At 46.3% G+C, this 16,590-nt stretch overlaps 1 protein-coding gene across 1 annotated transcript in view; it reads right to left on the bottom strand.

Moving 5' to 3' along the window:
• NMU (neuromedin U) overlaps positions 1-16,590 on the bottom strand; it is a 215,301-nt gene that overhangs the window by 71,679 nt on the left and 127,032 nt on the right. Inside the window, exon 8 of the mRNA XM_029587408.1 lies at positions 4,958-4,988. Within this exon, the coding sequence (XP_029443268.1) occupies positions 4,958-4,988 (31 nt within the window). The remainder of the gene's footprint in view (positions 1-4,957; positions 4,989-16,590) is intronic.

The raw sequence follows: 16,590 nt of genomic DNA, 5'->3' as shown, positions 1-16,590 counted from the left end.
GTTTCAGGGTGAATATTTCTTTACAATTCTAAGGAAGAGTTTGATTTTTAAAAAAATCTAAAGAAATTTCTTGTGGATTCCAAAGATAATTTTATGCACAAATTATACTTACAATACATATATATTTTCATTATAACTATCTGTACACCAGATTACAGTGAACTACTATGGAACCACAGACTGTGATTAAAACAGCCAATTTTTCCTAAACAAGAAATTTACTTCTCATCTTACCACCTAAATTCAATGTATGCCTTCAGAACATCACCGATCCAAGGTTTCTCCCACCCAAAACCTAACTAGACTTGAAAATCAGACTTGTCTCATTAACTCTCTCAAAGTAGACATTACATAAACAAAATACTGCCAGTTTTCAGAGAAGGCGACTTTCTGGTTTTCAGGTCTTGTTAGTCTTTGGGTGGGAGAAACCTTGGATTGGAACAACTGATTCTTTTCCTTACCTTCAGATTGAGAAAAGGCAGAAAAGTAAGGCTGCTGTTAGGTGAGCTGCTGCAGTGAAGCACCACGATGCTGCTGCTTCTGTAGGTGTAGATTGAAGGCGCCACTCATTGAAATGGAAGTCATAAGGAAAACTTAAAATCACTGGGATGGTGTAAAAACCGCAAGTCGGTGAAAGAATTTGAACCGTAGGATGGTAAAACGAGATCCCTCCATGGTCCCTGAAGCGGACAAGCAGTCGAAACACGGCCGGTGTCGGGCAGGCAGCTTCGACCTCACAAACATACAGGAGTTCGGGCAGAACCGATAAGTATTTAAAATAAGGAGCGGGAACGCTGAAGCAGGTCGGGTTGACCCCCAGGGGGAGGACATTTACTTTAAAAGAACCCGACAGATACGGTTCACTGTTGAATAAGCAATATATGGTTGTAGTAGAAATGAAGAAAACAAAAAACAAAAAAAATCAAAAATAAAGTATTTGAAGAATAAAGCCGGTAGCTATTGAAAGAGGGTATCACAAAGGGTTCCCTCAGATATAGCAACTGCACATTACCACATATCAGGGAGTTTCCTTGATGGTTGGTTGCTTCTGTAGGTGAGGCAGCTGCTGCAGCGAAGGATGAGAAGCCTGCAGCCAGCTCGAGGAGTCAAGTGTTCTTCTGATTGGCTTGCTGTACTAAAGGTCCCAATCGGAAGCCAGCCCAAGCTACTGCAATGACACTGATCTGCCTGCCTTTCCCCATATACTATTGCGATTGGCTTGCTCAAAAGAACCAAGTGTATCTTCATTTCAGGATGCCGAGCCATGCAGATGCTGTCCTGCCTACCCGCATGCTTACCTCCCCTCCCCCGTTGTGCTGATGTCATCAAAAGCCGCATCATCAAAAGTGACATTTTGGGCCTTTGAAGTTGATGTTGGGTGCTAGGCAGAGTGAGAGAACATCTCTGGCCATATATAATGTAATTTAAAAAATTTTTTTACTGGGCTGGACAAAAGGCAATGATTGGCCAGATTTGGCCCGCGGACCACAGATTACTTACCCCTAGACCTTATTTTTTATCATCCACTCAAGAGATCATAATTTACCTAAGCTAGATATTCAGAGAATGCCATAGTCTGATCATATCTTGATGAGCTCAAAACTGGCTGTTGGTGCATCTAATCACCCTCAAAATTTACTTCTTAGTAAGCCTCAGGTTGTTACAAGACGAGGATTTATTAATGTTGAACAATTTGCATCCTTTGCTTTCTAACGTCAGTGATAGGGATTTACAGGATGAACTAAATATCTGGAATCTTATCTCATGCATTATTAATTATGGCTATTCTGAAAACCAGACCTGTTGTGGGCTCTTCAGGACCGGAGTTGGCCACCCCTGTCCTGTACTATACTCCCCGTAGTGGTTTCCAGTTTACTGGTGGATGCAATATATAAAATGGCCTTTTAGATTTACAAGCTGTTAAACAACTCCGATGTCCCTTGAATAAATGAAATACTGCAAATTTACCAATCCTAAAGATCATTAAGCTCAGCAAACCATGGCTTACTAGAAATTCCATTGGTAAAGCTTGCTCACCTGGTGGAAACTAGAGAAAGGGCCTTCTCAGTCGCAGGGCCTCTGCTCTGGAATTCACTCTCCCTGAGCATATTTGGCTCATGGGTTATAAAAATGGCTTCAGGAAATTACTGAAAATGTACTTTTTCAGGAGGCCTTTGAGAAACTTGTATAGGCTCTTGACTAATCAGGCAAAGACTGTGCACATTGGGGCACATTTTAAAACCTACGCACGCGGCCTACATTTGTGCACGCTACCTGGCGCTTACAAATGTACGCCCGATTTTATAACATGTGTGCGCAGCCATGCGCATGTTATAAAATCAGGAGTTGGCGCACACAAGGGGGTGCACACTAGTGCAACTTGCGCGCGCCGAGCCCGCGGGGAGACCAGCTGGCTTTCTCCGTTTCTTTCCCCTCCCACCCCCTGTCCCGCCCCCCCAGCCCTAAAGAACCCCACGCCCGTACCTTTGTCTTAGAAGTTACGCCTGCCAGAGACAGGCAAAACATGCCGCGCGCCAGCCAAGTGCCAGCGCGCAATCCCCCGGCCAAACAGCCCTGCAGAGGCCTCTGGCCACGCCCCCCGCCCTGCACCCGCTTTATGCAACACCGCCGGGTTTTTTGAAAATAGGCCCGGCGCGCGTAACCCCCCCACGCGCTTAAATCTTTTAAAATCTGCCCCATTTTGTGCAATGTTGTTCATGTTTGTGATATTTTGGTTTTTATTTTGTATGTTTGTCATTATTTTATGAATGTTTTTTCTGTAACCTGCCTCAGACATTGTAGAATGCAGGATATAAGTCTTTGTAAAATAAGTAAGTAAGTAAGTAAAATAAATAAAACTATAGAATGTCCCTTAGGCTGACTTTCTACTTGACTACATTTTGTCCATAATGGTACCCAGCCATAATTTAACTGGAGATGGAAAAAAATAGTTAAATATTAGGTTTTGTCCAGGTAACTCCAAAATTCACCCAGACAAACCCTGTGAATATTGACTTCCATATGCAATAAACTGCCCCCATCAATCAATTTTTCCTCTTTTAAAACTTATTGAATGGGTATTTTCCTTTCCACTTGTGATTTCACTCTCCCAGATACTGTGGGTTTGAAGAACAGCAATCAGGTTTGAGATGGGTATGTTATATGTTGCTATTTTCTTTTGTGAGATTTAACATTCTGTTTCTGGCTGAAATGCTATAGCCAGTCAAGATTTGGTTTTCTAGATATGTATACTTGAAATTTAAAAATAAAAAAAAATGCAACTTGAAGTATGGCAGGGAAGAAAAACAATCAACATTTTTAGATATGATAATACATGCACATAATATGATGCAGGTCTCGATTTTCTGACTGGGAATATTTGATTGAGAGCAAAACCAGGGGAAGTCAGGGCTGGTCAAATTTGGGTTTTTGGTTGGAAATTTGCTTCTAGGTCAATCCTCAAATTTACCCATGTTTTCACTTATATAACTACAAACACCTAATTCCCTTCCATGCACATGTAGAGCTTTGACTTCATTCTTTTCCACACATATAGTTTCATTTTTATGCTGAAATCTGTAGTGGTTTCTCTACTTGAATGTCATAAAGTCCATATCTAGATTACAAAAAAAAAAAATCTTACTCTGTATTTTATATACTGAATAATTATATTATATAAGAGGATGTTACTTAATGGACTGTTGTCATCCTTTAAAAACATTACATAACTATATAGTATATACTGTAGGTACTATATACAGTATGGGTGTATGTATGTATGTATAAATATATATATATATATATATACACATACACTCACAAATATAGATATTTGCCCTGACATTAGAAAGGGGAAAGAGAGAGGAGTTCACCCCTGTTTTCTGGTGCATGTGAGTGTATCAGAAATTGTTTAGACCAGAGTTGGGCAACTACAGTCAGAAGTGCCATGGACAGGTCTGGTTTTCAGGACATCCACGATGAATATGCAGGAAGTATATCTGCATGCACTGCCTCATTAGCCAAATATATCTCATGCACATTCATTGTGGACATCTGGAAAACCAGACCTGCTTGTGGCCTCTAAGGACTGCTGCTGCCTATCTACCCCTGGTTTAGACAACAACCTACCTGCAGGAAAAGAGCAATGGTGCCAACAGAATGATTTCTGGTCTACTGTGGACCCTAGAAAAAAACAAAACTTTGGTCTCCCTTATTCTCCTACATTTTCTTCCCCTCCTCCTGCTCTTGACCTTGCCATTATCCTCTTCTCGTCTTCCCTGTTCTTTTTCCCCCAATTCAGCTTTTCAATAATCCTGTGCCCTCTTTCCCTCTCTGCCCCCCTACCATTCCTTTTCCCCTTTTGTCTTTCCTGCTTTTGTCCCTTCCCTGTTTCCTTTTCCCTCCCTCTTTTCCTCCTCTATTCCCTTATTCCTTACCTGTGCCTGTCAGTCCTGCTGCCCTCTGCTTTGCCCCATCAATCCCCTCTGCTTCTCCCCTCTCCCTTGTGCCATTTGTCTTTCATTTCCCCTCTCCTCTGCCTTTGTCTCTCTTCACCCCTCCAAACCTTTAACAATCCATGCATGTGTTACATTTCGAAAGCACTGTGAGAGAGGAATAGGTCTCTACTGCAGGTACTACCACCACTGTTTCTGTGCAAACAGGAAGGAAAGGGGAACAGCACATGCATAACAGAAGCCTTTTGTGACACTTTTAAACCAGGATACTGCTGGCACCTTTTTTTTTTTTTTTTTTAAATACCAGGGCTCCAGAGAACCTAGAACATCTACCAGGCATTATAAGCCAATTCCAAATATTTCTTAGGTGGGTATGCAAAATAGGCTATTACAAAGTATTTCATGTACTATAACTGTTAATAATTGGCATTCATCCTATTATTTTTAAACACAATCCATGTGAAGAAAAACTAGTCATACCCTGAACAAAAAGTAGCCCCTACTTTGAATTCCTCCAGGTCCTTGAAGTTCCCCCTGAAACAAGAACATATTTAAAATCAAATGACAATAAACTGAATTTTGCAGACAGAGAATAGTCAAAGGTATATATTGGTGTGTATATATATTCCAAGGCATTGTGTTACCTAGTCTGCAACACTTGTTTTACTTTATTTAATGTTTATTTTGAAACATGTATTTCTACATATTATTGTACATTGATTTGCACAACCTGATTTGCACAACCTGGCCTACTCGTGTCAGCGCGCATTTGTTAAAAAATTCCCCCCCTTGCAGGCGCAAGTTACCACCGGCGCGGGTATTGGATTTTATAAGATGTGCACGCACCGGGAACCGCGCACACATGGACGCCAGTGCACCCCTTTTAAAACTGACCCTTAAAGATTCAGGGCAAATTCTATTGTACTTAAAACTGGGAAAATCTTGTGAAGTCAACTTATGGAAAATGTATTCTCAATATAATATGGCTTGTATACTGTCAAATGAGAATTCAACACTGTTCAATTTATTAGTGAACAAAATACAGAAAATGAATCATACCTTTGTAATATCTAGTTGTATAAATGCATTTTATATTTTGACAGCAAAATCTATTGCCTTAAAATACTGGAGTCATACTTCATAGGTGAAATTGTCATGGAATTCTTATCCTGATTACTCTACCCCCAACATAATTATGAAAGTCTTTCCAGGCTCTAAGACCTTATTGCAAACAGGGCAGTTGGGTCATAACTCAAGCCTAAGCTCAAGGCACCTCATAAAATGTAACACAGAAAAACCTAAGGAGGCAGTGTAACCATGAATGGGAACTTTGGGACTATGAGGATACAATGAAAAATGTTGAAAAGGCACACAACACGAGGACTGGAATCCTTAAGTTTGTATTTGGAGGGTACAACAAACAGAAGAATCATGAGGAGGACAATTTCAAATCAGTTTACACAGGAAATATACTCTTATAAATCAATTATTTTAAAACTGCCCTCCCTTATGAAATTAAAATTATGTACAATAAGTAGCCTAGTGGTTAGAGCAGTGGGCTACGAACCAAGAGACCAGGCTTTGAATCCCACTGTTGCTCCTTATGACCTTGGGAAAATCACTTTACCCTCCATTGCCTCAGGAAAGTACCTGAATGTAATCCCCTTTGAAGTGCTGTGAAAAGTGGAACATAAATAAATGTGTGTAATTCTAGTCACACTGAGGGGAGGCCTTTCCCAGGGCATGTTTAGGTTGGGAGAAGGAAATAATGCACTAAGGGTCTGATTTTCAAAAGCATTTACACGTTTAAAACTGGGTTTTATATGCATAAATGTAATTTACTCATGTAAGTGAGCTTTTGAAAATTGCTACAATATAAGCTATTTAATTATCAATAGGTTTTACCTACGTTACGTGCATTTATAATGAGGGTAAATGGCTTTGAAAATTGCTGCGATAGTATGTTTACAATGCACTCCTTTGAAAATTCACCTGTTTAATTGCATTTTCAAATCTACATTCATTATTTTTAAATTTAAAAAAGTAGCTGCAGAAAAAGCAGGTGCAAAACATTCATGGTCCTCTGTACACAAAGCAAGTTTCTCAGCAAAAGTATGTAAGGTGCAAAGAACACAGTTAAAGAGGATAGGACTTTTCAGCTGGAGAAGAGATGGCTGAGGGGGGATATGAGAGAGGTGTTTTAAAAATCATGAGAGGTCTAGAAGGGTTAGATGAGAATAGGTTATTTTCTCTTTTGGATAATAGAAAGACTAGGGGGCACTCCATGAAGTTAGCATGTGGCACATTTAAAACTAATCGGAGAAAGTTCTTTTTACTTAACGCACAATTAAACTCTGGAATTTGTTGCAGAGGATGTGGGTTAGTGCAGTTTAGTATAGCTGTGTTTTAAAAAAGGATTGGATAAGTTCTTGGAGGAGAAGTCCATTACCTGCTATTAAGTTCACTTAGAAAATAGCCACTGCTATTACTAGCAACAGTAACATGGAATAGACTTAGTTTTTATTTATTTATTTATTTATTTATTATCTCCTTATCTGATGCAATGAAACACTGGGAAAAGTGCCTCGCCTCCATAAACAATTTCCTCACAAACCTTCACTTAGCCTTAAACACAACCAAAACCGAACTCCTCCTTATAACACAACACCATACCTCTAAAGCCTCGACCTCTAATGACCCTGCCTTCGATGCCTTATCCTCCCAGCTATATGTTAGAGACCTCGGGGTACTCCTGGACCAGCAGCTAAACCTAAAAAAATATGGGGTAGATTTTATAAATGTACGCACGGGCGTACTTTTGTTCGTGCACCAGGTGCGAACAAAAGTACGCTGGATTTTATAAGATACGCGCGTAGCCGCGCGTATCTTATAAAATCCGGGGTCGGCACGCGCAAGAGGGTGCACATTTGTGCAACCTGCGCGCGCCGAGCCCAGCGCGCGCTGCCTGTTCCCTCCGAGGCCGCTCCGAAATCGGAGCGGCCTCGGAGGGAACTTTCCTTCTGCCTCCCCTCACCTTCCCCTCCCTTACCACCCCCCGGCCTTATCTAAACCCCCCCTACCTTTGTTGGCAGATTTACACCTGAGGAAAGCAGGCGTAAATCTGTGCACGCCAGCGGGCTGCTGACGCGCCATCACCCGTCCCGGGGGCTGGTCCAGAGGCCTCGACCATGCCCCCGGGCCGGCGCCACGCCTCCGGGCCCGCCCCCGAAACGCCGTGTCACTCGCAGCCTTCCCCCCGACACGCCCCTCCATGCAAGCCCCGGGACTTACGCACCACTATCATGACTTCCGGACCGTCATCCAAACCACCCTCTCCTCCAAGTTTGATTATTGTAACTCACTTTTACTTGGCCTCCCACACTCCACTATAAAACCCTTACAAATGCTACAGAATTCAGTAGCTAGGGTCAACATTAACACATGAAAATCCGCCCATATCACCCCCATACTCAAAGACCTTCATTGGCTCCCCATCCCATCACGCATTCTCTTTAAAACCCTATCTATAATCCACAAATCCATATACTGCTATAATTCCAACTGGCTTGATGAACCTCTCCACCTTCACACTCGGACAGACCCACCAGGGCCATCAATAAAGGCACCCTCCAAATACCCTCAATCAAAAAGGCTCATTTCACCACCACAAGAGATCGTGGTGGTGAAATGAGCCTTTTTGATCAGGATCGAGACTGGAGGTCAGATGGAGCAAGGAGGAACCAGAACAGAGTAGGCGATGACAAGGCAAGGAACAGAGCCAGAATCTTGAGACAAGGTCAATCAGGCAAAGGTCAGAATCCGAGGGTCAGTCCGAGGAGTGGTCAGCAAGCAGGGGTCAGGTTCCGGAGGTCAGATGAGGTCACAGGCAGGCTGAGGTCAGAAGGCAGGCAGCAGGCAGAGTAGTCAAGGAGCAAGCTGAGGTCAGAAGGCAGGCAGCAGGCAGGAGGGTCAAGGAGCAAGCCGAAGGTCAGTACCAGTGAGACAGTCTGGAGGTACTGCCTGGGGAGACGACAGATGACACTGGAACAAGGAACAAGAGGACACTGGAACGGAAGGATGCAGGAACAAGGCTTGGAACTGAAGGATCCTGGAACAAGGCTCAGAACGCAGTGGACAATCTAGCACGAAATTAATCCGATTGCCAAGGCAAGGAAGTGCAGGCAGGGACTTCCTCATATCAGGGAATCAATCAGGGCATGCCGTGGAGCTAGGACCTGCCCCTGGCCCTAAAAGAGGCCGGGCAGTCCACGCCCGTGCGTAGGGGTGTGGCCAACGCCATGGAGGGTGCCGAACTCTGACTTGAGGCCTAGTGCGCAAGTGGAAGGCCCGGTGACCGCCGCTGTGGGACACAGAGACCTGGAAGAACTTGCAGCTGCCGCTAGGGAGGCCGATCCGGGACCTGCCGTGGAACCAGAGAGGTGAGCAGGCCCATGCGCGGGCCGGCCGTGGACAGAGTGCGTAACAGTACCCCCCTTCTCCGCAACCAAAGGTCGGCAGCGCCCAAGCATGGGCGCTGCCGACCGCCATCTTGTCTTTCCTTCCTTCATAATAAGTCTCTAACATACAGCTGTGTCCTATGCTGCTGAGACCACGCCTACCGACGTTGAGACTCACAGGGCTCCTCCCTGTGGGCAGCGACATCTCTCATCTCGTCCCAGGGTTCACTTCCTTACAAAATCATAACAGATTGCTAACTCCATGAACCTGGCTCAGGTCTCAGCCACAGGCCATCCCTGGCCCAAGATACTTGATGAGCAACAAAGGACATTGAAGGCATTAGCCAAAGTCTTAATCAGCTAAAGTCTTGGCTGAATTCTACTTCGACGCCTGACAAGGCCACTCCTCTCCTCATGTGTTGTCTGCACGGCTTCTCCATGCCCTTGCCAGCACCCACTCGTTTTACAGGTGATCCCCTGTTATGTAGGGGCTTTCTGAATCAGTTGCTGTATGCACTTTTCACTACAACCTACCTACTTCCCAGAAGTAGTGTCCAAAAACTATGTACTTACTGTCTCTTTTAGACGGAAAAGCCCTGCCTGGGCTTCACCTCTCTGGGAGCGTAATAATCCAATTTTCAGTGATTTGACAGGTTTCCTTGCTCTCTTTCGTTCTGTGTTTGACGACCCCACTCGCAAGACTGTTGCTGGATCTGCACTCCTGTATCTTACAGCAAGGTACCAAACCTTTGACTGATTATGTTATTGAGTTCAAGACCTTGTCCTCGGAGCTACTTTGGGACCTGGGTTGCTTGCAGGCTATTTTTTTCTGGAAGGTCTTTTATTCTCGCATCAAAGACAAATTAGCAGCACGTTAACTTCCTGATACTCTGGACTCTCTCATTGACATTGCGGGTTGAATTTATCGTCGTCTGCATGAGTGGTAAAGGGTCCTAAAAAGATGCCACCAGGTATTCCACACGCTCGTCCAGCACCTATTATTCAGACTACTCCCGCACCCAGTATAGAGGAGGAAGAACCCATGCAACTAGGCCGCGGCCACCTATCAGCTAAGGAGAGGCGCCACTGAAAGATTAGGCCTTTGCATGTACTGCGGACAACCTGGCCACGCTGTTCCCTCCTGTCCTATCTGTCTGGGAAACTTGCAGACCAAGGATCTGAAAAGGACTCCTCCTAGATCTAACTTCTCCACCTCCTCCACTGACACTTCCAGTCTCTATTAACTCTGATGCCCTGGAATTCCACACACTAGCCCTAGTGGACTCTGGTGCTGGTAGGAACTTCATACTAAGACAACTCGTAGAGCACCTACGAATTCCCACTGTTCGGACACCTACCCCACTGCCATTATTATCTATACATGGCGAGCCATTACCTGGTGAGGTCTCTTATTCTACTCAACCTATACGTCTCCACACATGCTCTCTACACTCGGAGACCATTTCTTTCCTAGCCCTGGATAAGGCAATACATCCGGTGGTACTCAGACTGCCATGGTTTACAAATGCACTCACCCCTAATTTGATCAGGGTACCCTAGAACTGTCCACAATGGGAAAAATAGCTTGCCATGGAAAATGCTTAGAAGAGGTAACTCGTATGCCTTGCCTGACCACTATCACCGTCCTTCCGGGCCCTACAGCAGACAGTACTCATCTTGTCAAGATGTATTCTCTAAGAAAGCGGCAGACACTCTACCATCTCACTGATCCTTTGACTGCGCCATAAACTTAGTACCCAATTCATGAGCCTCCCAGAGGAAGGATGTACCCACTTCTCTGTCCAGAGACTAAGGCTATGTCTGCCTATATTCAAGAGAACTTGGAGAAGGTTTTCATTCAGCCTTCTAAGTCTCCTGCCGGAGCCGGATTCTTTTTTGTGGGTAAGAAGGTCGGATCCTTTCCGATGTATAGCCCATGTATAGACTACCGCGGCTTAAATGAGATCACCTGAAGGACACTATCCATTGCCATTGATCTCAGAACTCTTTGATAGGCTCCAAGGAGCCAAAAGTTTCACGAAGCTGGACCTTAGAGGGGCATATAATTTGGTCTGAATATGCCAGGACGATGAATGGAAGACAGCATTTAATACCTGCGACGGCCATTTCGAATATTTAGTCATGCCCTTTGGCCTTTGCAATGCCCCGGCTGAATTTCAAAACATGATGAATGAAATCTTCAGGGACATGCTGAACAGCTGTGTAGTAGTATTTCTCACAGGACAAGTAGGATGGTAGTCCTCACATATGGGTGACATCACAGGATGGAGCCCTGTACGGAAAACCTTTCTGTCAAAGTTTCTATAAAGCTTTGACTGACACTGGCACACTGAGTGCACTGAGCATGCTCAGCCTGCAATTATCCCTGTGACCACAGGTGTCTCCCTCAGTTTTCTTTTTACCGCTCTGAAGTAAGCATAGTGGTTAGGAGCTCTGTGAGAAATTCGAACACTTTTTCCTCACACAAACACTTACACTTTTACTTCACAAACACTTTTTCCCTGCACAGATCTCCCTTCACGTACATTTATTCGACGCTCAGTGAGTACTATGCCCTGTTTTTCGGTCGGTTCCTGTCACCTCCCTGGCCTGCCAACCGACTGCGGCCTTCCCTCTCCCTATGTTTTCATAGTTAGCCACACATAGCCTGCAAGTGTCCCTCTGTGACACTCTGTCTGGTTATTAGCGCTAGTGGGACAGGGACTTCCACGGATTCCGTTGCTGCCAGGGCCTCTGTCGAATCCAGGTCCTTTGATTTCCTCGGTACTCTCGCACAGTCGATGCCCCCATCGCCACCGTCAGTACCCCCTTCCAGACCATCCTGCATTCTTCGATGCAATCGGTACCCCTCCCCTGCGGTACATTGATGCCATCGTTCCCTGCATCGATTCTATCAGTGCCCTCCATCTTTTCATCCATGGCACTGATTTTTGCCTGGGTTTCATCAATGCCATCATTGCTCGGATGGATGCCATCGATGCACACCCTTGTGTCGTTGGTGCCATCGATACCTGGGTCGATGCCATCATCGCCCAGGGCACTTCCATCGATGCCAGGGTCATTTCCATTGATGCCATCGTTGCCCAGGACACTTCCATCGATGCCATCGTCGATTCCATCGGTGCCGTCGATGCCCAGGTCGATTCCATCGATGCCAATGCCGGTGCCCATGTCAGTGTCATCAATTCCCATGCTGGTACCATTGATGCCATTAACGCCATTGGTGCCCACGTCAATCCCATTGATGCCGGCGATGCCTGTGGCCATGATATCTATGCCATCAGTGCCCGCCTCCATACATCGATGCCGTCGATGTCCACGTCGTTTCCATCGGTCTTTGACGTTCCTATCGATGCAGTCACTGACTGTCGATGCAGACATCATTTTTTCCGATGCCAACTATGTTTTTCGATTTCTCGATGCCACATCGTTTCCATAGATACCTATGCCGATGCCATCAGTGCTTTCATCACTGTTATCCTTGCTCTGCCTGGGTCATCGACGTTTTTCATATATATATTTTTGACGATGCCCTCGAGGCTGCTTCAGCCGCCATCGACAGTCAATATCGACATAGCACCTCCATGTAATGCCCTCGCCTAAACACAGTGCTCCATGCTTGGGTTCTTATTAAAGCCCCTTATTAGCCTACGACACTACATAGTGACAGGAGCAGTGCAGGCATGCTGACAGTCCGTCAACATTCGCCATCCAAGACAGCGAGGGCATCCACCTCGGCACTGGGGAAAGACCGGGCTGAGCACCGTGGCACTCATTGTCACCGTCACGGTGACAGTCCGCCACCGATGCCATCTAGCACATCGGTGCTATCCTTCTCGGTGCTGGCGAATGCCCGGGCTGAGCAACATCACCACTGCCATCGCCACTGTTCTGCACAGTGCTGGCAGTCCTTGGTGCTCCAGAAATACCAGAACGAGTTCCAAAGAATTCTGGACTGGCATCACGACACATCGAGCCACTGCAATGAGGGCCGGGTTCACGAGTCATAATGGCTCCCCTGTACCCGAGGCATGCCCCACCGACATCGGTGCGGGATTGTGGCCCTCCACAAATTACTGTGGTAGCGCCAGCCATGCTCAGCCTGTCTCCTCTATACCTGCGCTACCATACCAGGTTTCAGAGTTAAGACGGACGTTACGTCCGTCAGGCTACCCCTCGATGACTCCTGAAATCCATGGAGCCATCAATCTTCACCGGCTCGTCCTTCGGCGATCCACGTCGGATGGTAAGTACTTTAACCCCGCTTCAGCGGCATTCCCATTGAGATCTGTTCTCTAATTCGAGCCACATGGTTTGAAAAGTTCTAGGTCATCTGTCTTCCAAGAACTGTATTAGTGTCACATATCGCTATTGCCAGCTATGTCAGACACCATACCAAGAGAACCTCTCTACCATTTATTTGGGATTGCATCAGGATGTCCTCCTGTTGTCAGCAATGGGACCCTGTACTGATTAATACTCTGGTTTCTGGTTCCTAATTCAGGATCGAAGTTCCAGATGGATTCGCTGATCTGCTAAACACGAGATCCAGCAAATACTGCCTCAAGTGCAAGTCCACCTCGAAACCTGGCGACAGGTCTCAACGTTTTCTTGTACAGCACACAGAAATGCGGGTAGACTTTACTGCTCACGCTCCCTTGGGAGGTTACATGATATCCAGGTTACTTCAGCCCTGCCAGTTGGACACCTCCGGGTCTCTCAACTTGCCAGATGTCAGAACTCTGTACCAGGATTCATGGTACACTCCCCCAGACGCTACAAAGTGCAGGAGGGAGGGGGGGTTGGGAAGTTTTAATTTCACTATTCTTTCTTTCAACAGAAAGTAGTTACTCTCTGCCCATCCTGGACCTCAGAAATACCAACTTTCTTTAGAAGGCACAGGTAAAATGGTATCTCTTGTCACCATGCTTCCTTATAGCAGTAAGTAGATTGCCTCTAATCTTTCTATGTGCTTCATGGTGAGTCAACAATATTACAATCCCAAGCTCTGCCGGTTGCACCAGCTTCGGCAACTGGGGTATTTCATTAAATCACCATCGATGACTGCTGTTTCTCTACGGAATACAACATCATTCGACGCTTTTCCTTGCATGGACAGCTGCATAACCACAGTCAATCCAAGCAAGGAGCTCTAACTTCTTCATGACTCACTATAAATCTACTACCTTGTATACTATGTTCTCTTTTTATATTTTATCATGTGAATTTTTAATGGAGTTCCACATGTAAATGTAACATACTATGTAGTAATTTTCAAAAGCACTTAATGTGGGTAAAACCTATTGACAATTCAATGACATATTGTAGCAATTTTCAAAAGCCTACTTAAATGGGTAAAGTGCATTTACACATATACAGGCTAATTTTCAGAAGCCCGCACACGTAAAAATGGGGGGTTACATGCTGGTGCTGGGCCTCTCAGAGGGGGCGGGCCAGGTTAGCACCATTCGACACTGTCCCGGGGAAGTGTCTGCCAGCAGCTGGCCAGCATGCGGAGATTACTTCTGCTCCCGAGGAGCACTATGTAATCTAACAAAAAAAGTAAGTAGCTAGGAAGGGATTAAGGGTCAGGGAGGAGAGGGGAAAGGATAGGAAGGTTAGGTTGTTATGATGCTGCTTGCGGGCCTAGCCGCAAGCAGCCTCTCACCTCCATGGCCCGGAAGCAGCCACCTCTTCCTGCGGCCTGGAGGCTGCCGCTGCCACTGCTGAAATTGAGGGCCAGAGCACCACCACCTGTCCCTCGTGGTAGGCAGAGCCGCCACCAATGTCTCATCTGTTCCCGCAGCCAGGAGGCTACCACCAACTCTTCCCGCAGCCCAGAGGCCTCCACCGATGCTGCGGCCTGAGCCTTGCTGCTTGTTCCCCCGGCTTAGAGCCGACAACGGCTCCGCCGTCCCCAATGCGGCCCGAGCGCCACCGCCTGTTTTTCGCGGCAGGCAGAGCCACCAACATCATCTGTTTTCACGGCATGGAGCCGCCGACATGAAGACTCCATTTTGCAGCCTAGTGCCACCTCTAGCCTGATCTTCATGGCATGGATGCCAACGCAGCTGTCCCAGGTCCTGGCTTTCCTCTAGGCATGCGACCGCACTTCTCTCTGCAGCGGGAAAAGCCCCGCGGCCCCGCCTGATGACGTCTCCAAGGTGTCTTCTCTTCAGCCCTATAAAAGGGCTCCTCGTCAGTCCGTCACTGCCTTCGAAAGGAGCTAGTCCGCTCCTGGATTGTTTGTTCCAGCTCATCGGTCCAGGAGACTTCTGAGGTCCATCGCTTCTTCAAGGTCCTTTGTTCTTTGTGGGAGCTCCCTTATCTTTGTCTGTGGTTCCTGGTCTCTCATCAGATCCTGTGTTCTCTCCAGATGTCCCGTGTTCCAGTCCTGATCCTGATGTCCTCATCTCCGGCTCTTCGTCCAGCTTCCAGGTTTTCTACTTGTTCATCCTTCCTGGCGTGCCACTATCGTGGTCCGTGACCAGCCCATGGGGGGCTGTGTAGGGCGCTTCGTGGCACAAGGCCTATCTTCACCTCTGCAGCGCAAGCCTCCGGAAGGCTCCTGTTTTTAATGCTAAGGTCTGTTCCTGAATCAGAGTTCCGAGTCTTGAATCCTGTTCCCGGTCTTTGGAGTACCTTGTGCCTGCTTCCATCCATGCCCGAGACTCAAGCCAGAACCTGCTCCGTTCAGCACAGTCCACGACCAGCCATGGGCAGCTGTGTAGGGCGTGCTGTGGTGCAATACTCAACCCATACTAGTACCTGTATCCTGAATCCTCGTTTTAAGTCTGAGTGTCCTGAATCCTCATCTAAGTCCCTGAGTATCCTGAATCCTTGTTTAGTCTCCAAGTGCCTACATCTCATCCAAGTCTCCAAGTGCCTATGTCTTGTTCTTGTCCTCGACCTCTGTCCTTTCTGTCGCGCCTGCCATTCCCAGATGGCAGGTCCGAAAGGGCTAATCCAGAGACCAGCATTGCGTTGTTGGGTCTCTCCTGGTGCGTTCGGATTCTGCAGATGTCAGGGCTCCTGGTCTTCAGCCTGTCCACCTGTGCTCGGACACATCTGTCTACCTCAGTGTTTCTTTGGAGTTACTCTGGAGCCTTGCTATGGCCTAAGGGCACACTATCTCCCTAGAATCAGGACCGCTTCCTAGAGCTGCCATAACATAGATGGGGTATAGGGAACTGGGGAGGTCCTACTCCAGTCACCGCGTGTGGTCTTTTAAAATCCAGCCCCCCCCCCCCCCCCCCCCCGTGCGTAGAGGAGGCCATCCGCCTGCACAAGCACACACGGATATTAAAATCTGCCACGCAAGTGCGCATGTATATCGTATTTTATAACACACACTTGTGTTATAAAATAGCCGCATCCATGTGCACGCGCAGGTCTTTAATTCGACCCATAAAACCCAATTTTAAGCATATAAATGCTTTTGAAAATCGGTTAAATTATGATTGTTGAAGTGAATTTATTTTTATGTTATATATTTATATTTATGTTATATTCATCCAGAGTCCTTCTTAGGGGCAGTTTTACGAATGGAATTTAGAAGAAACCATCACCAGTTGAGGGACCATTGCCTAAATTAAAAAAGGTAGAGTTCTCTCATATTAGGCACCATGTCTCTAAGAAGTCTTCGAGCATATGCCATT

Source organism: Rhinatrema bivittatum, chromosome 1 (assembly GCF_901001135.1).
Source record: "Rhinatrema bivittatum chromosome 1, aRhiBiv1.1, whole genome shotgun sequence".
NCBI classification, from domain to species: Eukaryota; Metazoa; Chordata; class Amphibia; order Gymnophiona; family Rhinatrematidae; genus Rhinatrema; species Rhinatrema bivittatum.
Note: the sequence above shows the minus strand (reverse complement) of the source record. Positions and strands in the feature narration are given on the sequence as shown.